Source organism: Syngnathus acus, chromosome 2 (genome assembly GCF_901709675.1).
Source record: "Syngnathus acus chromosome 2, fSynAcu1.2, whole genome shotgun sequence".
Lineage (NCBI taxonomy): Eukaryota > Metazoa > Chordata > Actinopteri > Syngnathiformes > Syngnathidae > Syngnathus > Syngnathus acus.
In genome coordinates, this window is record NC_051088.1 from 16,541,534 (window position 1) to 16,561,889 (window position 20,356).

At 41.9% G+C, this 20,356-nt stretch overlaps 4 protein-coding genes across 4 annotated transcripts; 3 read left to right on the forward strand and 1 right to left on the reverse strand.

Moving 5' to 3' along the window:
* Positions 1–1,954: 1,954 nt before the first annotated feature.
* On the reverse strand, positions 1,955–3,733 carry cebpb (CCAAT enhancer binding protein beta). Its single transcript, XM_037240551.1, has one exon. The coding sequence runs from the start codon at positions 3,521–3,523 to the stop codon at positions 2,657–2,659; it is 867 nt and encodes a 288-aa protein (XP_037096446.1). The 5' UTR covers positions 3,524–3,733; the 3' UTR covers positions 1,955–2,656.
* Positions 3,734–5,672: 1,939 nt separating this feature from the next.
* peds1 (plasmanylethanolamine desaturase 1) lies at positions 5,673–11,227 on the forward strand. The gene is made up of 6 exons (XM_037273795.1): positions 5,673–5,894; positions 6,622–6,741; positions 6,830–6,921; positions 6,990–7,134; positions 7,555–7,767; positions 7,844–11,227. The coding sequence occupies exons 1-6, from the start codon at positions 5,759–5,761 to the stop codon at positions 7,963–7,965; spliced, it is 828 nt and encodes a 275-aa protein (XP_037129690.1). The 5' UTR covers positions 5,673–5,758; the 3' UTR covers positions 7,966–11,227.
* Positions 11,228–12,143: 916 nt separating this feature from the next.
* LOC119135849 (ubiquitin-conjugating enzyme E2 variant 1-like) lies at positions 12,144–15,202 on the forward strand. Its single transcript, XM_037273809.1, has 4 exons — positions 12,144–12,243; positions 13,220–13,365; positions 14,161–14,286; positions 14,476–15,202. The coding sequence occupies exons 1-4, from the start codon at positions 12,222–12,224 to the stop codon at positions 14,620–14,622; spliced, it is 441 nt and encodes a 146-aa protein (XP_037129704.1). The 5' UTR covers positions 12,144–12,221; the 3' UTR covers positions 14,623–15,202.
* A 1,485-nt stretch (positions 15,203–16,687) lies between these two features.
* Positions 16,688–20,324, forward strand: slc52a3 (solute carrier family 52 member 3). The gene is made up of 4 exons (XM_037245736.1): positions 16,688–17,074; positions 17,840–18,880; positions 19,313–19,436; positions 19,671–20,324. The coding sequence occupies exons 2-4, from the start codon at positions 17,880–17,882 to the stop codon at positions 19,881–19,883; spliced, it is 1,338 nt and encodes a 445-aa protein (XP_037101631.1). The 5' UTR covers positions 16,688–17,074; positions 17,840–17,879; the 3' UTR covers positions 19,884–20,324.
* The last annotated feature ends 32 nt before the right edge of the window (positions 20,325–20,356 follow it).

Below are 20,356 nucleotides of genomic sequence, written 5' to 3' on the forward strand. Positions count from 1 at the left end.
GTGATGTTGCGCCCAGCCTTTGTCCTAATGTAGTGCATGCAGGATAACAATGACTTCTTCAAAAGTGGGTGGGGAACATATTGCCCAATAGTTCAGAGCTGTTCAACGCTGAGAGTAGCATGAAGAAACAAGCAGTGCTTGATTTATTTCAAGAGTCAAACTCAGTCCTGTTGCGGTCCCTTAAGGTGAAAGCGGCCTCTCCTGAAAAACGAGCAGAGGTGGTTTTTCCTCTCTCCTGGGTTGTCAACGGCCCCCACCCGAAATCGTCATGGATCAACTCCACATCCCGCCGTGTCCCCAACTAGCTGCTTTATCTTCTGTCTGGGCTTGGCTTTGCTTGCTTGTGACATTATTTATGCCGTGTTGGTGTGAGAGAGGCCTTGCAAAATTCCACAGCGAAACAACCACGACCACAACCTTATCCTCAATGTTCAACTTCACGTCCATGTACGAGTATGGTCCAGCAAGAAAATGAAGCGCACTGGCACAATGACTGAACCAGTAGAACAACTGCATCTTGTACTAGTTAACGTCTAGCACTTGTAATGTATGCAAAGCTGTTCAAGCATTTATTCCATATTGTTGAAATCCATTTTAAAGGGGAGGTCAACCCCCAAAATTTCAATGTAACAATATGTTCTGTGCAGCACAGTTAGTGAAAACACAGTGTTCTGATTGCTGTTTCATTTGTGGAATATGAATGAAACAGGCAAAATCCACCTCTTTTTATCCACTTCAGGGGGTGGACATTTTGTCGCTTGCTGTCGACAGAAAGTGGCTGGGTCTCAGGTCCCAACCAATCGCGGCTCACCAATATTTTGAAGCTAAGCCGTGATTGGTTGTGACCTGAGACCCAGCCACTTGTGATGTCATTTTCAGTCGACAGCAAGTGGCAAAGTGGGCGCTCCCCTGAGGTGTATAAAAACAGGTGAATTTTGCTGCTTAACTCATATTCACTAAATGCAATATTAATCAGAATGCCGCGTCTAGACAAGCGCATTCAAAAAGAAATGAGTGGTTGACTTTCTCTTTAGGGTCTGCTCTTCCTGCTCACCTTGCCCTACTAGTCCTGTGTCCGACTTGTAATGACCCCCCCCCCCCCCCTAATAGTGCTACTTGCCAAATTAGTAGAACCTTACATTGGGTAAGTGATCAGCTTGATGCAAAGCTGTTTGAATATTAATTCCTTGATATCCATTTTAAGGTCCACGTACTAGTGTGCGCTTTGTCCTCACTAGTAAGATAATTCAGCGTTCTAGTAGAATAACACTAGTAGAGTGACTGTGTGTTAGTGATCATATTTTTCCCACGTTTGGTATTCTAGTCGGAAATTAAGCTGGTTAAATGCTTAATACAAAATCCTTCATATCCAGCTGAACTTCCATGCACTGCACGAGTACGCACACGAGTAGAACAACTGTGTTTGGCATACTTGGCTTTCCATGAGGTTGTTAGTTTTGTGTCGCTTAAGCTGCAAGGATCTTGAACACATGCTTGAAGAGCTTTCTAAGGCCCACACACTGCCATGTTTTTGTTTCCCAGTCAACAAGTTTGCAGAGGATTAGGGAATTCATGTGCTAAATGTTCAGCATGTCTGGCGGCTGAAGCATGACCTGAGCTGGTGTGAGGAGGTTAGTTGTTGATTAATTTGCCTGCAACCTTGAACCCCCTCTGCGGGCCAGTGGACCCAGCAGACTATTGACAGAGCCGTGTGCTGCAGATAAAGCGAACATTTCTGCATTGCGTGCCGACTTTTTTCATCGGTGCTGCTCTCAGCACTATCGTAGAGGCCACAATCTGCAAAGATCTGAGGACGTTTGTGTCAAATCAATGTGTAAACACGAGGCAAACTCACTCGGTTGCTGTTCTTTGCAAGAATGGCACCGCTCGAATGTTTTGCAATGAATGGCAGCGAGCCACTAAAATGTTGCTCAAGCTATTCAAGAGAAATGTCTCACTGTATGCAAATTTATTTGTGACATCATATTTCATAACAAAGCATGACAATGCAGTCATTAAGCCCACTGGTTCATTAATGTCATTTATTAAGAGAGCTGTATGATCATTTTTCCCCCTGCATGAATCAGGAAACGGTGCTTGTATTTTTTTTCACAGTTTTTAAAAAGATGGCAGACATGATCTTTCACAGCAGTCGTCCAAAAACGCAGCCTAAAATAAAGACGTGCCAGTGAAAATGTTTAGACCAAAGTAGAAATTATTTAATTTCACAAAATATCAAGTACAATTAATTCATTTCACCTCGTCGACATTAAATAATTCCACTTATTTCATCCGTTGCCCATACTATTACAAAGAGTTGCATCATTTCACTGCAGCACAACTCTTCGCTCGACAAGCAGCCGCTGCTCCACTTCGACACGTACGTTCGTGTCGAAATCCACTCGTGTGTTTTGTCGAACCTACACACAAATACTGCATACACACAATTAGAGGAGAAGAAAGCAAAGGTGTCCCCAAAAGAATGCAGTGATTGCGCAATGCGCGCAAGCCACTTCTTCAGTCTCAATGCTTTTGTGTCTTTGTAAACTGGTTGCAGTCCGTATCGTACCGCCACCCCCACACGACCCCTTCAATCAACCCCCCTCCGAACAACGTTCTTTAGTCCGCGGAGGGAAGCAGCTTGGGCCGGGGGCGTCTAACACTGGCCAGTGGCCGAGAGCAGGTTGCGTAACGTGGCCAGCTCCCTGGACAGCTGCTCCACTCTCTTCTGTAAACGATCGTTTTCCGCCGCCAGTTCCAAAACTTTGTGCTGCGTCTCCAAGTTGCGCATTTTGGCTTTGTCGCGGCTCTTACGCACGGCCAGGTTGTTCCTCTCGCGTCTCTGCCGATACTCCTCACTGTCTTTGTCTAGGCGCTTCTTCGCCTTCCCGCTGGAGAGCTTGGCTCCGTGAGACGGAGACCTCGGAGACCTGCCCTGACCCGCCGGCGCGGGGGTTCCAGGTGGGCTGGAGCAAGTGGAGGACGCCGTGGAGATGTTGCCCATGCTGCCCCCGGTCGACTGGTACTGTAGGTAGGGGCGCATGTCAAAGGTGGACGAGCCGTTTTCCACCTTGACGTCCTCCTGGCTGTCGTCTCTTCCCGCGGCTCGGTAGCGGGCCAGCTCGGAGGCAAGCACGCTGTCCACGCGCGTCTCTTGGAGGTCGGTGTAGCCGAGCCCGTACGGCACCCCCCGGGGGTCCCGCGGCCCGTCTCGCTGAGCCGCGTCCAGCTCGCTAAGCAGCGTGTAGTTCTTAAAATTGGCCGCTCTCTTGAGCTTGTTCTCGGCCAGAAAGTCGGAGAAGACGTCGCCCTGCGGAGGGTGCGAGTGCCCGGCCGCCAGCTGCGGGCAGTGCACGGCCGCCGGGTCCAAGTAGACGCTGAAGTCGATCGCTCTCTCCCGCTCCTCGATGCCCAACTCCGTCATCGAGTCGCTGAGCCTCCAGTACGAGCCGCCGGGGTTGATAATGCCGTCTCTCGCGTGGATAGCAAAGCCGCCCTCGTCGTAGAAACCGGCCACTTCCATGGATCTTAACACCCGCCGGATTGCACCAGCATGGAGGGCTGATGAGGCGCCCACGTCGGTCAGTTCTGCGAGGCTCGTGTCGCAATGCTCTCTGTTGTTGTTTTTTGTGCGGGTGTTGCTCACAAAAGCACTTGTGTGGCTCCTTTCCTTAAGCGCCCACAAGTTATGCTCGTCGTGGTTTTGGGAGGAATTGACAGGTCTTCCTGTCACGGGAGAAGTTTTATTGCAGTCGAGGGGCGTGACTTAGCTCGGCAGGTGTGTGACGTATGTGACAAAAGCACTGACCCACAATTCCATGGTATTCACAACAATAATAATAATAGTAATAATAATAATAATAATAAATATATTCTAGATATAATATATATATATATATGTATGCATATATATAAATTATTATTAGTATAGTAATCATTTTTATTAATATTATTATTATTTGACTTTGGATGACAAACAGTCAATCTAAAGAAACAATAAAATGCATACATGTTTGATTGCTTAGCGTTTAAAAACAACCAGAGCCACAAGACTTGTTGATAGTCGGTCCGATCACGCCCTCTAAAGACGATCATGGAAAATACCACGATGCTGTCAGTTTTTTTTTTTTTACACCCTGCGTAATTATGACGTCAGCACAAACGCAACTCCAGATTGATCACGTATGATCAATTTATTGATATTTATTATTATTTGATCCTTGTCTGACTATTGTGTTCAATTACTTACCCCGTCAATAGTATCACATTATAATTATTATGTCCAGTTTTGGGGAAAAACATACTGAATGATTTTTTTATTTTTATGTATTAAGTAAAATTAACAAATACTGTGTTTCCATTTGGCTCGTTTATTTTGTAAAAACTGGAAAAAGGCCTCCATACTAAAAACGTTCCATTTTTTTCTATTTCTTTCCTTACCCCCTCCCCCCTCGCAACAAGCTGTATAGCGCTTATATTACTTGTTATTGTGTTGTGCAATAAGTACTATTGCCAAAGTAAAATAAATATATAAATTAAGATATCCCTTTCTAATATTTCATTGTCTGTTGCTGATTGTTCATTTACAACACTACCTATGATAACTTGATGCAAATTGTCTCATTATGGGAACAATAAGTGACTTCTTAAATACATTATAAATAATGTACTTGACGTCGTAATTCTCAAGTTTGATGGCCCTTTCCTCGACTAGTGCACTTTTGACTGAGCATTGACTGCCATCTTGTGGTATAAGAAATAAAGCAGCAACCATCATCTTCAAGGTCAGCGTTTCGTTAAAAATCACGTCAAATCGTCCAACAAATTATCACAAATAATATGTACAGTATGCTGAAATAATAATGGTCTCATTACAATGTACTCAGTCATACATTGTGGGCTGTTTAGCTCTTCTATTGTATAGATGGCAACAGGTGGACTGGTTTAGTGTACCTTCTGGAAGAGCATGGAATTTGCCTGTAGGAATTGGTAAAGATGGGTGAACAAAGACATTGGTCATCTGTTATTGAGCGAAAAAAAAGTTATACTTTCGTTTATATTTTTATATTGATTACAATATATTTTCCGAGTTTGTATTTTATTTTCTAACTTTTACTACATTAGGCAAATTGACAATTATACAAGTCTTTTTTAAAAACTGTAACATGCTTCGAGCAAATGTGTTGTTTCAGACGTCTGTATCAAACTGGGAGCCATTTGACACCACTAGTATGTTACGACAAAAATTATTTAGGATTCTCTTTGTCTTTGAATCAAAGTTATTAACATAACATTAAAAGAACTTGCCCATTGAAAACTGCACCGCATTTTTTGGAATATGAGCAAGATCTGAGCTGCGTTTGTTATTCAAATTATTGTTCTCCGTAAAGTTAAGTTGAGTATCCAAAACGTGGATCTCAGTTTCTAAAAGGTTGAGAGCCCTGACATACAGCCAATACGTATATTACGCTTTGTCGCCATCTGCTGTACAACCTATGGTACGGCATAATTTGTGGGGAGGTTCTGTGGCTTCCTAAAACAGGTCGGGTGGGGTCAGGAAGTGCATTCTCTTTTTTTGCAACGCCATTGGTCAGACGCGGACACCTTTGCGCGTGATAATTGGCTGCCGGCCTCAGTCTCTCGTACCCGATTGGTCCAAAACGTTCCGTTCTTTGTCAGCTGAGAAATTGACGTTTTCGTTGGCTCCTGACGAGGAGCAGACAGACTCAACTGAAGGGGTTGGGCCCAAAGTGGAGAAATGGCGAGAATGGTGGACGAAAGTGGGTGTAGAGAGGAATTACAAAACCCCGAGCGCCAGGGACCTGATCGAGGTGCAGCTCGGTGGGGTCCTCAACACGCCGGTGCCCGAGAACTGGCTAATTTATATTCACCAGGTGAGTCGATCTGTGTTGCTAGTTCGTCTTCAATGCTAGCTTGTGTCTCCGGCACCATCGGGTTGTGACATCACCAGGTGTTACGTGCTGTACTGGAGTTTCCGAGTCACATTTATACCATAAACAACACGGATAACAAAATAAGCGTTTCCGTGCTTGATAGATACACTAACGACCACATTGCGGTGCTCGTTGCACAACAGTACTCACGTGAGGTCGCTTCGATTTGTCTTTGACAGTAGACCAAAACATTTCCTATTCCGGGTATTGAGAGTATTTTTCATCATTTGGAAATACATGTAAACTCAAAGGAGCACTTACCTTGCCAGCCATTTTGCTGCCTGTCAATTTTAAGTTACAGCGAAAGTCACGTAACAACACAAAAGAAGTTGCATCCTCGAGTGGTTATTAATCTTTGAATGGTGATTTGGATCAAATGAAGTCATATCAGGTGGAGCTGCCGTGGCCGGTTTGAGATCAGAAGGTCACTACAGTAGATACGACTGACCCGATTCAAAAAATGCATCAAACTTTTCAGTAACACTCCCAGAAATTCAAATGGGGGGGAGAGGGGTGAAATAAAACAACAGATAACTTTGCTTTGATGTCTTCTAGCTTAATGTTTACACATAACAAGTAATGAGCATGGTCTCGGAACAACCCTCATGGCACCATTGTATTTGAAAATGCTGTACCGGAAGCTCCTCTTGACCTATTGTTCTTGCAGGCAAAAGATGCCAAGAGTGGATTAGTGTCCTCCTCTGCTTCTCTCTCATGGCCTTCAATTTCATTCACCTCCTTGCCAATTTCCACCTGGGGCATCTGTGGTATATCCTGTTGGCTGTTGGTAAGTACACAGTCAAAGTATAAATAAAGTAGATATCCAATCATGACAACATACCAAATGACTCTTGCAATTATGAACCAATGTGTAGTGGCAGGGATCCTCACTGCGGACTTTGCCTCGGGCCTTGTTCACTGGGGGGCTGACACGTGGGGGTCGGTGGATCTACCCATCTTCGGAAAGGTCATCTCAACTGCATGAGTATTTTTCCTTCCTGCATTCACACTGTCTTGTCATTCTACGACATACAGGCCTTTATCCGACCCTTCAGGGAGCACCACATTGATCCCACAGCCATCACCCGCCACGACTTCATTGAGACCAATGGCGACAACTGCATGTTAACTATCGTCCCGCTAGCCAACATGGCCTTCAACTTCGTCACTCTCTCCCCTGGTGAGTCCTTTGCATGAAGCTCTTGGATTAGGGGTGGTGTGAGAGAGCATTTAAGTCTGCACACTGTGCAGTTCCGCAAACAAATTTGTCAGAGAAATTTTAGAATACGATGCAACTTTATTTATATAGCGCATTTCATATATAACGACCATAAAGACGGTGAGAGGAGTAGACAGTTGTATGAAGCTCTAAAAGTGCATAGTAAAACATAAAAAAAAAACAATGCTTCACATTTTTTTTCTAGTGATTAGACTCTACTAAAAAGATTGAACTAATTAGGGCTTTTGCAACCCCCCCCCTCCCAAAAAAGAAATGGATAAGCAATGGGACGTAGCTCCAAAACATTGGTATGCCATGTGCCGTTTAAATAATAGTTGATAGTTCATACGTCAGCCTAATTTGCTCTCCTTTTAAATCCAGCGGAGATCTACCAGCTCTACCCGTGGTACTGCTACCTGTTTGCGCTTGGCATCTTCGTGACCCTCACCAACCAGATTCACAAGTGGTCCCACACGTACTTTGGCCTGCCTTGCTGGGTGGTGTTCCTCCAGGACTGCCACATTATTCTTCCTCGCAAGCACCACCGCATCCATCACGTGTCCCCGCACGAGACGTACTTCTGCATCACTACAGGTTTGCCTTCTTCTCATATATGATCTGCACCCGGTGCAGCTAGCGAGAGTGTCGTCACAGAGTAGCCTTGTTTCAGGTTGGCTCAACTACCCCCTGGAGAAGGTGGGCTTCTGGAAGAACCTTGAGGATCTTATCCAGGGCGTCACGGGGGAGAAGCCTAGGGCTGATGATCTCAAATGGGCTCATAAAGTCAAGTAACACCACAGGCTAACTCCGCCCTACCTCAGAAGACCCTCCCCCCCATCTTGCCTCGCCGTAATCCATAAGACAAACTAACAGGTTTTGATGCCATAGCTTTAACGCTTGCACATTTTCCATTTTTCAAGAGGATTTTTTTGATATTATTCACAAACTGCAATATATTTTGATAAAAATAACTGCTCACTTTATGAAACGTCTGCACAGAAAGTCATGTCAAATACCTTTGGAGGACATTTTTACTGAGGGCGAAATCTGGAACACTTCCTGGATGTTGATTTGGATTCTATTGAGCGCCTCAGAATCTCAATGTCTTTATTTACTCGCACCTAATTGAAGATCTTTTTGATTGTGGAGAGAAACAAGGAAGCTTAACCAACACCCACAGCAAAAGAACAGATCGATAATTCTTGTTACATTTGGCGACCTTGCACACTTTTGGCTGCACAGCCTAACATGATGTCCGACTAATATCCAAACCATTGCCCTTTCCAGGCTTTTTCAAAAAAAACACTTGAAAGCCTTGTACAAGGGTGGCTTTGTCAGTAGTGAAACTTTGACACCTTAATGACTCTTAATAACAGCTCAAAAAGTAAAAGGAAATCAAAGACTTGCGGGTTTAATGACAATTCCTTCTTTCCATTTAATGCAATGAAAATTGCATTCCGACACAAAATACAACCCATTTTTTTTTTAAAGTGCTGACTGGCGACTTGCAAAATCTAACGAAGCATCCCAAAGGTGAATTCTGCTTCTCAAATGTGTACATTTGCTTAAAAAAAAGTTTGTGTTAATAATAGGTAGATGTTGTATTGGAGCGCATTATATAAAAAGTTGTCTAGTATTTAAATAGGAGAATATTTGTCATTTAAACAAAAGCCCAGTTCATTGCCACAGGAAAAAAAACTGAGCAAAAAAAAAGGCATTAAACTAAATGTTGCATTTTTAAACAAAACCTTTTTAATGGAGGATGAGCCAAGCTGTTGTTTTGAGTCACATCCGATTGTACTTAATGGCGTGGCTTCGGTGTGTCAGGTTGTCCGCTCTGTCGTCCGGTTTGACTTGTTCTTTTTATGTTTTCTCAAGCTGCCTTACACACGCCACACATTGTTTGTATCTTCGCTCTTTTGCAGAACCTTTTCGCTCAACTCAAGTTGCTCACGGCAGATCCCATTTTGTACGATCGTTTCCATTCCCACCCGTGGTCTATTACAGTGGTGCCTTGAGAGACTCGTATCGCAAATCATCTAAAATGAATGGAAAGGCCATTAACCATGGGAAAAAAATGGACTTTTTTGATGATGAAAAATAGCATTGTATAATATTGACCTTTATCAAAGCATGCCAACATTAAATAGAACCTAAACAGTTTGTGCATGATGATTTCATAATGCTGTAATTCTTGCCCACTAAGGTATATGTATATATGCCTGTGCGTGTTTTTCAGCTTTCTCTCATTTCGACGCACACATAAAAAATTTCCAAATTAAGGCTCATGTATCACAGATCTTGGTCACTTGTATTTCAAGGCACCCCTGTACCCCTGTGACATTAAAAGGGCTTCAGTTGCAGATGCGATTATGTCATCCAATCACCAGTGGGAAGCTTTTTCATGTCTTTCGTAATTTATTTCGTCAGTGTGTCATACAGCAAATGACTATGCAGCGTAACTTCATGTCTTAACCCGTTGGAATTGGAGTCAAATGCCTTTCTTTTCCTGAAGTGTTTACAGTGATTTTCGGAAGCTCTACTGCAGACGCCTTTAAAAGTGCATCATGAAACAAAACCCTGCATCTTATGCTTGAGGATGTAACACATGAACTTTGCAGTTTGTTGCGAGCAATGGAATGCTTCCCCTTTAATTTGTAGAACTCAGCCACTGAACAGAGTAGAATATCATCTGTGATGTGCTCCCCATGTTGGTCCCAGGTTTGAAGTACCCACAGAAACGATGTCTTCATTCCAAGGCGCATCTTGGTCAAAAGGCTTGATTGTTGTGGCGCTTCAAAGACACTGACATCATTGTATACAATGTATGGATATTTTGCTATTTGAGTCCTTTATACTTGATTTTATTGAATTTAGGGTGACAGTAGAACCACATGTTTTCCAAATGGGGTTTCCCAACCATTAGCAAGCCGTTTAGAAAAGTCTCACCGAATCAAAATGTCGAAAGTTTGCATACTGAACGAATGATCATCTGGTCTCAACAAATTGATAAGTTGCTGTGTTGAATGGAAAACAAAGTTATTCTGTTGTTGATTGGCAGGCAACAGCTTAATTGTTTGTACCGTCTGCAATCTAGTTGGAAATATTTTGATTGTACACTGGCTTAGATAGATGACCATATTTTTCTAATGAAGATGCGAGAAACAAAATGAAGGGAAATAAGTGAAATTGGATCATTTCCCACAGCACCCATGATGATTACTCATAGCAGACTAATGGTTGGGAGTCACTCTATTCAGATATGTCGTCAATATAGGGATTCTATTTAGGTCTTTGTGAGTGTATAGATTTATGTTCCGGTCAAATGTATGCTGCTGCAACCTTGACTTTTCTTCAGTGAGGGTCGGTAGCAAAAAGAACACAATGTTGATTCCGTAGTGCTTGTGGAGTATTGCGGGAAGCACATTGTGTGTGGTGGAAAAGTCACGCTGGGCAATGGATGTTGCTTTTGTTTGGAGATGTGCCAGTGTTGGGAACACTCGGGTTTAGGGCAATGTTTTGGTGTTTACAGTCTATCACTTTTTTTTTTGTCATGACATTGGAAGGATGTTTGATGTTAATACGTCGCTACAAATGTTAGCTATTTACAACTTGCCACAACTCGTTTGAATAGAATTGACTTAAAAAAATGGAGGCTTATTTATTGGCGTAAGGTTAAGTTAGGGTTGAGGCTAATTCTCAAGATGTTTCATAAGAAGGAGTTTTCAAAATAAAAAGCCGTCACTGCAGAATCTTTTTGAACTCGTGAAAGGTTCAGTCACTGGAATTATTTGACTTGCTTCGTACAAATGTTGCGCTGCTCGGATGTTGAATCGCCTTATCAGCTCCCTATTTGAGTTATTGTAAACCTCTGTCAGTTAAACAGTAAAAGACTTCATGGACCTTTCTGTGAGGCAAGGCAAGTTTTAGATAGACAACACAATAATATACCTTGATGCCTTTTTTGTTATCTTCCATTAGGGAGATGTACAATGTCTATAATGTATTAAAGTGTTTATTTATATGTACGCTTAATAAAAGTTCTGTACTTATACCAGTTTCTTTCCATTATTACTTTACCATAGTAGGCAAAACTATCAAACCATAAAAGGAGAAATAGAAATGATTTATCTCTGTCTAATTTTTGTGCAAGTAAAAAAATGTGAAAATTTCAATGAAAAAAAAAGAACTCACTTGTAGGATAAAATTTAGATTGTCACTCTTGCTTTTTGTGGTATCACAAGTAACAAAAGTGCAATTTTTGAGCTAGGTGGGACTAGATAAGCAGAATTGATTCAACCTGTTTCCCATTTTGGCTAATCAGGTGATATAACAGTGCATGAAATGAAATTGTAATGAATGATGATAATCTACAAGCCAAAACAAACACACTAAAAATAATCTTCCTCAAATATATTGCCTAGAATAAATAGAACATTTAGACCAGAGTCGTGGACATAGGGTTGTGGTATCACAAGTAACAAAAGTGCCTTGGATTTGTGAAAAACAGGGACACTTGAGTAAATTATTACATCATTACCAGTTCAGACCTGGGCCCCACCGATTATCGTATAATCAACATCGGTCCAAATTAGGCCGATTATTTTTTGCTCTGCTCCATACACGCTGTACATGCTGGTGTCTCGTCTAAGTGAAACTGTGACTTCATTTAAGCCTCAAGTGCTCTCAGAAACCTACCAGTTTGTCCAGCTTTGGTTTAAATGCATTGCTAAGGTTTTGTAGTTGTTCCATTTTACAGCAACAAGTACAAGACCAGACGTATTTCTAAAATCACTCATAAATATATTTATTTTTATTTTAGATAATTTCCCAAAAGTTTCATGCTTTTACTTACTGTATTTATTCTAAACTCACTCATGTATTTATTTTCATTTCAGATAATTTCCCCAAGGTTTCATGCTTTTACTTACTGTATTTACTTTTTTTTTTTTTTGTGCTAAGGACCCCAAAAAAAATGCGTGTGCGCGCCCGTGACGTATATATAAGGGGGTTAAACGACGTGCGCGCTACCTTCAAGCACCATCGACATGGCGCTCGCCGCCGGATCCGGTAAATACGTTATAACGGAACAATTACATACCGCCAAGTTTTAAAACGCAGCCATTTGTTTATTTCTGTGCGAGTTGCAGATCACTACGGGAAGGTTAGCCATGGCCGAATGTGTCTTTAATATATAAATACACAAGCTGTTCCATAGGTGGAACCGCCAGGGAAAATGCATTGAAAGCAATGAGCATTAGCTCAATATGCTAAGTGCGATTTAAATCTACGACTGCTTACGAATGGACAGTATTTAGATTGTTTTTATTGCAGCCGAACAACTCACGACCAACGCACACGTAACATTATACCCAGTCCGTTTGGAAGTAGCCGGATGCATAGCCGTGGTTAGCTCAAAGGGCTTGGCTGTTAGCCTCTCAGCCAAAAAGCTCTTTGACGAATGGGCTTCTGAGCTGCAACCCTTACTGGTCAGCATTTGCAAGTTATGTATTTGTAATTGCGTAGAAAAAGCGTTTTTGTTGACACAAAAGGAGAAGCGAAAAGAGGCAGGTGTGTTTTTTCCATTCTGGCTCTTGGTTTGTTATTTGCATACAAGCTGCACCATCTCATCTCACCGCAGAGGCCAAATGATGCAGCATTCGTCAGAAGGACACAATCTTTTTTAATAGCTTCTTCACAGATGCTCATCAATATACAAGGCGTGTCAGAAATGAGAAGTTTCAAACCAAAAATGCAAACTGGGTTTCGCATCACAAATGTGGGCCAGATGATGGGGCAGCATGTCTACGAGAAAGTTGTGGCAGGATGAACGCACCTGTTCACCATGCCACGAATGCATGACATGTCCTGGTCGCACTGTTTAAGTAGCTTGGTGGAACTTGCGTTTAAAACTTGTCAACCGATAGAAGAATAAGTTCTATAATTTGTTGACAAAATGAAATGATGAAGGAGATAATGATTCCGTAATTTGGAAGTTCTCATGAAGGCTATTCTGATTTGAAAAAATCTGTTGTTTTGTGTGCAGTTACTGTTCCACGCAATTTCCGGCTACTTGAAGAGCTCGAGGAAGGCTTGAAAGGTATCGGAGATGGAACCGTGAGCTGGGGTCTGGAAGAGGAAGATGACGTGACCTTAACAAAGTGGCGAGGAGTCATCCTCGGCCCTCCTCGAGTAAGTGGCAATGATTTGAAACAAGGACTTGAACATGGACAAAAACAAAACTTGCTGCCAACAGAATCTGACTGAATTGTGACCCTTTAAACCCACACAGAAAACAAAATAAAATATGAGTTTGCCTTTTAGATGCCTCATGGGAAATTAGAAACCAGGATTAGAATAGTTTGGGAGTTTTCATTCGAGTTAGCATTCTGACTGGGGTTTGTACATTTCTTTTTAAAATGCTTTATTTAGTTTCGGTTTTCTTAGTTGTTGTATCACTTTAGTTTTTGGAATTCTATATTAATATGAAGTGTTTATTAAGTGCAAGATCACCATAACTAGCCATTGTATTCCTTTGTTCAGACAATGACTGTTCCACCTTCATTCCTTTGTACAGCCAAACGGTAATACCGAAACAAATTCAGCCCAAAAGCTAAATGTGTCAAATTGATTGACAAAGGTCAAAATATATTTGGACTAATTATAGGTCGATTGATTAAAATATAATAATAAAAATGTGATTTAATTCTTTTGAAAAGCTTGTTTTTTTAATTTTGTTTATTAAAAATGGTTTTCGTTAATAACCCTTGTTATAATAACAATGTTTAACAAGAATGAGCCTCCGCAATAAGGAAAATGCACAACAATGTCCTGAAATAGGAAGTGAAGCTACATGGTGTTGACTAACAGAGCGGTGTAGTCATTATGTTTGATGGATTTGCTACTAAGGATTGCTAATCTTCATCTCATCTACGTAGTGTGGGACACGCACGCACACGCATACTCACCAAGCGACCTCTTCCACAGACAACCTACGAAAACAGGGTGTATAATCTGAAGATTGAATGTGGGCCAGAATACCCAGAGAAACCGCCGTCTGTCAGATTTGTGACCAAGATCAACCTGAGCTGCGTGCACACCTCCAACGGCGTGGTACGTAACACCTTATTAAACGTCTCAATTGACAATTTGACGTGTGCAGAGGCACAAGCAGATGCATCTGATGTGACATTTAAACGATATAATAATGCCTTGCCTTCTTATGCCCCATCGCTTGCATTTGACGAAGCAATTAATCCAGTCTTGGTTTTCACGTGGGTCTTTCTGTTTTTGATTTTGCAGGTTAACACGGGCGCGGTTGTTACATTGGCCAAGTGGCAGTCCTTCTCCAGGATCAAGACTGTGCTGAATGAGCTGCGGCATCTCATGCTCTCCAAGGAGAACATGAAGCTCCCTCAACCACCCGAGGGCCAGATCTATAGCAACTGAGCCCCCCTGCGCTTTGTTTGTCTCCATCTTTTCCTCCTCCCGTCTGTCGCATCCTCGTTTCTTGGCTAACTTCCCTACGTTCCATCGGTTGCAAGAATACAGGCGGAGCTGTAAACCAATGCAGACACGCACTCAGCGTTATCCACACACACGTCATTCCAGGCCATTTCCCTCTTCTCCCTAGGCCGGATCTTTTAGTTGTGGTCATTGGAATGCTGTACATCTTTTTTTATGATTTATGGAAAAAGGCAGATTGTACAGTAACATAAATGATGTAATCAAGCGTACCCCTTTGTGTTTTTTCTTTCTTGGAACGTAGAAAGGTGTAATGTGTGCATGCAGTATACATAGAAGCTGATGAGTAGCTTTTTTTGCAGGCAATAAGGCGTGTATGTGACCTCTATATCTTGCGCGGGTAGTTGTCTGACTCGTTCGAATCGTGCGCATGGCGGCCCGCTATAGCTAATCACATCTGCTGTCAATGTGCCTAGATTGTGCTTGAAAGTAGAAATATGACTCTGACCATTTGTGCAATTGTTTTTCACTTCTCTTTCATTAAATCACACTTTGTAGGCTTTGGTGTGGTTGCGGAACAGCATTTTACTTAACCTGGTGGTCACTTTCTGGTCAAGACTGATACGCCCAATATAGAAGAGAATGAACATTTATTTTGACAGTCATGGCCAAATCCGGGCTTTACATCTGCTAAGAGGACAGCAGCAGCATACACTATTTAAAAAATAAAATGTCTGCAGGTCTACCACAACAAGCAATGGGGCAGCGCAATAATGCAGGGAAATAAACACCAGTAGGTCCAGTATTAATGATCATCTTAAGAGTAAACACAAAGTCCGTTCCAGCAGCAAATTAGTGCTACGCCCATCTGACTACTCAAAATCGATCTCGGCCCATGTCAGGCGGTTTTTCTCAGTTGAGTAACAGAGCAAAAGTTAACAAGAGCTTTTATAGTAAAATTAGCAAATACTTTACATGAAGTCTAGGCACATGCATTACAGAACATTACAGTGATTCAACAACAAAAAAGTGCTTTAAATATAAATATCAAGAAAATAATTGAAGTCAGGACTGTCAAAATTATTTTTAGGCATTTTTATGCCTCAATGGTGGTATACGTATGCAATTAGAAGTGAAATGCAATGCGTTAATTTTTCATACGTATATATTTTTGTTTAAAAGGGTGAGGCTGTTATCATTTTTCTGATAACATGTCACCAATAATAATGATAAAAATAGATTGCAGTGTCACGGTGACTTGTGCAACCATAAAAAACATTCCAAATTGAGAAACCTCCTTCAGAGCACAGATTTCTATAGGAAGGGCTAGATGGCTTAAGGCAGGGGTGTCAAACTCATTTTTGTCATGGGCCGCATTGTCGTCATAGTTTCCTATGACTGTCAACCCAAATATATGTATGAACGCCTCATATTATATACAGTGTAAGCTACAAAACAAACTGACAAATAATTCGTTTTCAAATCAGACTAGTGAAAATTTATAGTTTAAAAAGAAGATTTTTAAAAGTGAAGACAATTTGCAATTTTAGTAACGACATAAATTTAATGCAAATATGTCTTTGCGGGCCATATAAAATGATGTGGTGGGCCGTATTTGGCCCCCGGGCCTTGGGTTTGACACCTGTGGCTTAATAGAGGACTGCTTTGGTGCACTGTGCTGTCGTTGGCTGTAAATTGGATGATTTACTCAATTCAATACTTGTAACTTGCTGAATTCTTAATGTATTTACAAACAGATTGATTTATCACAAATCTATTACGAACCCTGGCTCTTGAGTCAGACTGAATGTTTAAATTCTTGTACGAGTCCAACAAACTTTCTGATGTTTACCTGGCATGACAAGCCATTTGAAAATCGGTTGTGTTGACTAATCTACTGTTATTTTGATATTATTTTTTTACAAGGATAACATTAAACTAGTCAGGAATACACTCTATACGTTGTTAATGTGGTAAATGACTATTCTTGCAGCAAACGAATATCTACATAGGTGTATCAAGGCCCATTTCCAGCAACCATCGCATGTTTGCTAATTTTGTTAGAAGGCTAATGGATGATTAGAAAACCCTTGTGCAATTTATTACTTCTCATCGAAAACACTTTTCCAGAGCAGATCACAGGAGTGGTTGGTCCCAGATTGACACTGTGGAGAACTCTTGTCGAGTGTTTCACGTATCAACACTTACGTTACTCCTAGGTGACCCCGGCTAACTAACAAACACTTGCAAAATGTCTGACCTGACCTAATTATGAGAGACGTCCTCGCTGTTATGCAGGAGTCACAGCTGAACCGGACTCTGACCCCAGAAACCATGTGATCGCCCCAACCCATTCATCTACCTGTCCACTCATTCACGTCTTTGCGTGATGACACAAAGTCGTTTCTGAAGCCTGCAGGGACGCCGGAGGCGACGTGTGAGTATTTTGGGTAATTGGGCACTGTTTATTTGCTTTCTTGAACGTGCCTCACTGGGGTGTGTTTCTATGAGTGGGACAACTATGGGGGGGGTTCTGTGACCTGGCCCACATTTTTGAAGCTTCAGACTTCTGAGCAGACACCTTGACTTTCCTGATGGGCTTCATTTTTTTTTTTATAGCTGCAGTGACAATTAGAGTGACACATTTGTGCTGTTTCCAACTTTCCATGGGAAGTTAAGTAGAGAAATTTTAGAACTATTCCAAATAAAATAAAAAAAACTGTTCATAAGAATGAGAAGAATTACTATCAGAATTGGAAGAATTTAGGGTATTTTTGATAGAAGTATTTTTAATACAACTTTTGTGTTCCCCTATAAAGTGGAGTTATTGTAAACCACGGTAACATTCTAAACAGTTTCAAAATTAACACTGCACTTAAATATGAAATAAATTCAAATAAGGATTTGGAAAATGTACTGCACATTAATTAAACATTGCACAAGAATAAAATGTTAAAAACAATAGTTTATGGTCTCTTCAAATGGGACTAAAAATGTTCTTTGCTACGGATTATTCTGCTTAATTTATATTGCACAGAGAGAATATTAATTCAAAGTGTTTAGACTAGCCGGGTCGGATAGCCAAGTACAACATTATTGCGAAGAACATTTTTGACTTGAGTGCTGGTTTTAAGAGTTATAGAATGTTTTAAACAGGCAAGGTGCAATTGTCTTTGTTTACAGATGATTTTTTGTCTTCCAGGTGTGGCACAAAAGGAATTGCATTGTTTTTTCAGGCCAGGATGGCACTTCTGGTCCACATTCTCGCCTGCGCCTTTGGCTTGGGCTCTTGGGTGGCCGTCAACGGCCTGTGGGTAGAGCTGCCGCTCATCGTCAACACTCTCCCCGAGGGCTGGGAGCTGCCCTCCTACCTGACCGTCCTCATCCAGATGGCCAACGTGGGACCTTTGTTCATCACGCTCATGCACAAAGCCAGCCCAGGCCGCCTGAATGAACGTGCCGTCATCTACGCCATCCTCTCCGTTGGCGTCCTGTCCTGCATCTTGCTCACCTTCTTCTGGGACCGAACCAGTGTCGTGGCTGGCGCGTTGCACAGCACGGCCTTCTTCATCATCACCTTCTTCCTCTCACTAGTGGACTGCACCTCTTCTGTCACCTTCCTACCTTTTATGATGCAGCTTCCAGCCGAGTACATCACCACCTACTTTATCGGGGAAGGGCTGAGCGGCTTTGTTCCCGGTGTCGTGGCTCTGGCCCAAGGTGTGGGCATGGCTAAATGTGTGAACTCTACTCAGGGGATAGAAGGAAACCGCACACGTGAGAACATGCGGGCCCTCCAGACAGAATATCTACCTGCCAATTTTTCCACGGAGGTGTTTTTCATCTTCCTGACAGCCATGATGTGCATAAGTCTGGCTGCTTTTGTCGGCCTTAACAGGCTTCGTCTGCCATCTGATGAAAATTTGATGGAGGGCTCCGTGGCGTCGGTCTGCTCCGGCCTGGACAATCCTATGGCAGAGATTGATGGAAAGGATCGAAAATGGCAGTACAAGGAGGGGGGACATATAGGGCCCCCGCCTGCTGTGCCCAATCACTCTGTGTACCAGCTGACCTTCATCTACATCCTGGTAGTGTGGGTCAACGGCGCCACCAATGGCGTGCTGCCCTCCGTGCAGACATACTCCTGCATGCCCTATGGCAACCTGGCCTATCACCTCTCGGTCGCTCTGGCTTCAGTGGCCAACCCAGTAGCGTGCACCGTTGCAATGTTCTTTCAAAACAGGTACCATTAGAGCACTCACACTGCTGAATCACACTCAGTACATGCTGAAAGACTTCTGTATAAACAAATACAAATGTAAAAATAATGATATAAATAAATATAAATATATTCACTTTTTACTGCTCAAAATATCAAAAAAAGTGAGATGTACCTTTATTCTTATGAGTAAAAAAATATTTATCAATTTGAAAAAATATCACAATTATTTCCTCAGCAGGTGATTGCATTTGTCTTTAAAATACCATTACACCAAATTTGAAATTACACAGCCAACACGTGCTTGTGAAACTATTTGGACAAATTTGGTACGCTGCATAAGACCGCTATAATTTCTAAATGATAACTTGTGAGATTTGTTAAAGGAAGGTTGAAGCTCATCTTGATTTTTTTTCAGTTTTTATTTCAAATTCATTGTATTCCTTGTGCTTTCAGGTCTCTTCTGTTTCTGGGTGTGCTGGCGCTGTTGGGGACAGGCTTTGGCAGCTATAACATGGCCATGGCCGCCATGAGCCCCTGTCCTTTACTTCAGGGCTCCATAGCAGGAGAAGTAATCATTGTGAGTGACACGCAAACATGTTGCGTAAACACTGTGTGACATCATATCTGTCGGCAGCTTTATCTAGGAAATGGCAACGATCCGTTTCTTAAAAAAACAATTCTGCTCATTTCCTAAGTGATTAGAGATTTTTACATTTGTTGTTTTATTTATGGAAACTTGCTTACAGCTGATTAGCATTAGGGGACAAAAAATAACCGTCAAGTCCAATGTTGTCCATTTCACCTTCACTAGGTCCTCTCATGGCTCCTCTTCACTGGAACTTTGTCTTACGTCAAAGTGATGGTAGGCGTCATCCTGCGTGACCGCAGTCATAGTGCTCTTGTTTGGTGTGGTGCAGCAGCTCAAGCAGGGTCACTGGTGGGCTCTGTTGTCATGTTTCCACTGGTCAACGTCTTAATGCTCTTCAAGGCCGGGGACTTCTGCAACACCAAATGTCCACCCTGAGAACTATCATGTTGATTTATAGACTTGTTTGTGATGAGTATGGGTTTATTTATTTTGATCCAAAATGATAGGCTCCCGCATGCCCACAACCCCAGGGTAAGCGGATGGATGGATGGATGGATGGATGGATGGATGGATGGATGGATGGAAGCTGGGTACTGCACTGGTAGCATAATTGGATAAGTCATATTTTAGCCATCCATCGAATTTGACTTGTTTTCTTTATATTTTAATAAAATGGCACAACCCAGAATTTTTACCTACTCTTTGTCCTATAACGCAAAAGATTTCACACATTCATTTTACACAACTACATAATTTTATTTTGTTCAACTGTTCTTTTAAAGCTTGCATCACTTTTTTCATTATAAAACATTTGTACTGATCCAAGCATGATGCAACTGTGTGGAATATCCCAAGCGAATAAAAAATGCGGTATTTGAGCTAGTGATTTTATTATTTTGCATGGTGCT

Bases quoted from the DNA above. Each gene is read 5' to 3' on its own strand.
- cebpb (XM_037240551.1), bottom strand. From the start codon at position 3,523: ATGGAAGTGGCCGGTTTCTACGACGAGGGCGGCTTTGCTATCCACGCG.
- peds1 (XM_037273795.1), top strand. From the start codon at position 5,759: ATGGCGAGAATGGTGGACGAAAGTGGGTGTAGAGAGGAATTACAAAAC. The intron at 6,742-6,829 runs GTAAGTACACAG...ACCAATGTGTAG, and splicing joins GTATATCCTGTTGGCTGTTG to TGGCAGGGATCCTCACTGCG. The intron at 7,135-7,554 runs GTGAGTCCTTTG...TTTTAAATCCAG, and splicing joins CTTCGTCACTCTCTCCCCTG to CGGAGATCTACCAGCTCTAC.
- LOC119135849 (XM_037273809.1), top strand. From the start codon at position 12,222: ATGGCGCTCGCCGCCGGATCCG. The intron at 12,244-13,219 runs GTAAATACGTTA...TTTTGTGTGCAG, and splicing joins GGCGCTCGCCGCCGGATCCG to TTACTGTTCCACGCAATTTC. The intron at 14,287-14,475 runs GTACGTAACACC...TTGATTTTGCAG, and splicing joins TGCACACCTCCAACGGCGTG to GTTAACACGGGCGCGGTTGT.
- slc52a3 (XM_037245736.1), top strand. From the start codon at position 17,880: ATGGCACTTCTGGTCCACATTCTCGCCTGCGCCTTTGGCTTGGGCTCT. The intron at 18,881-19,312 runs GTACCATTAGAG...TTGTGCTTTCAG, and splicing joins GCAATGTTCTTTCAAAACAG to GTCTCTTCTGTTTCTGGGTG. The intron at 19,437-19,670 runs GTGAGTGACACG...CACCTTCACTAG, and splicing joins TAGCAGGAGAAGTAATCATT to GTCCTCTCATGGCTCCTCTT.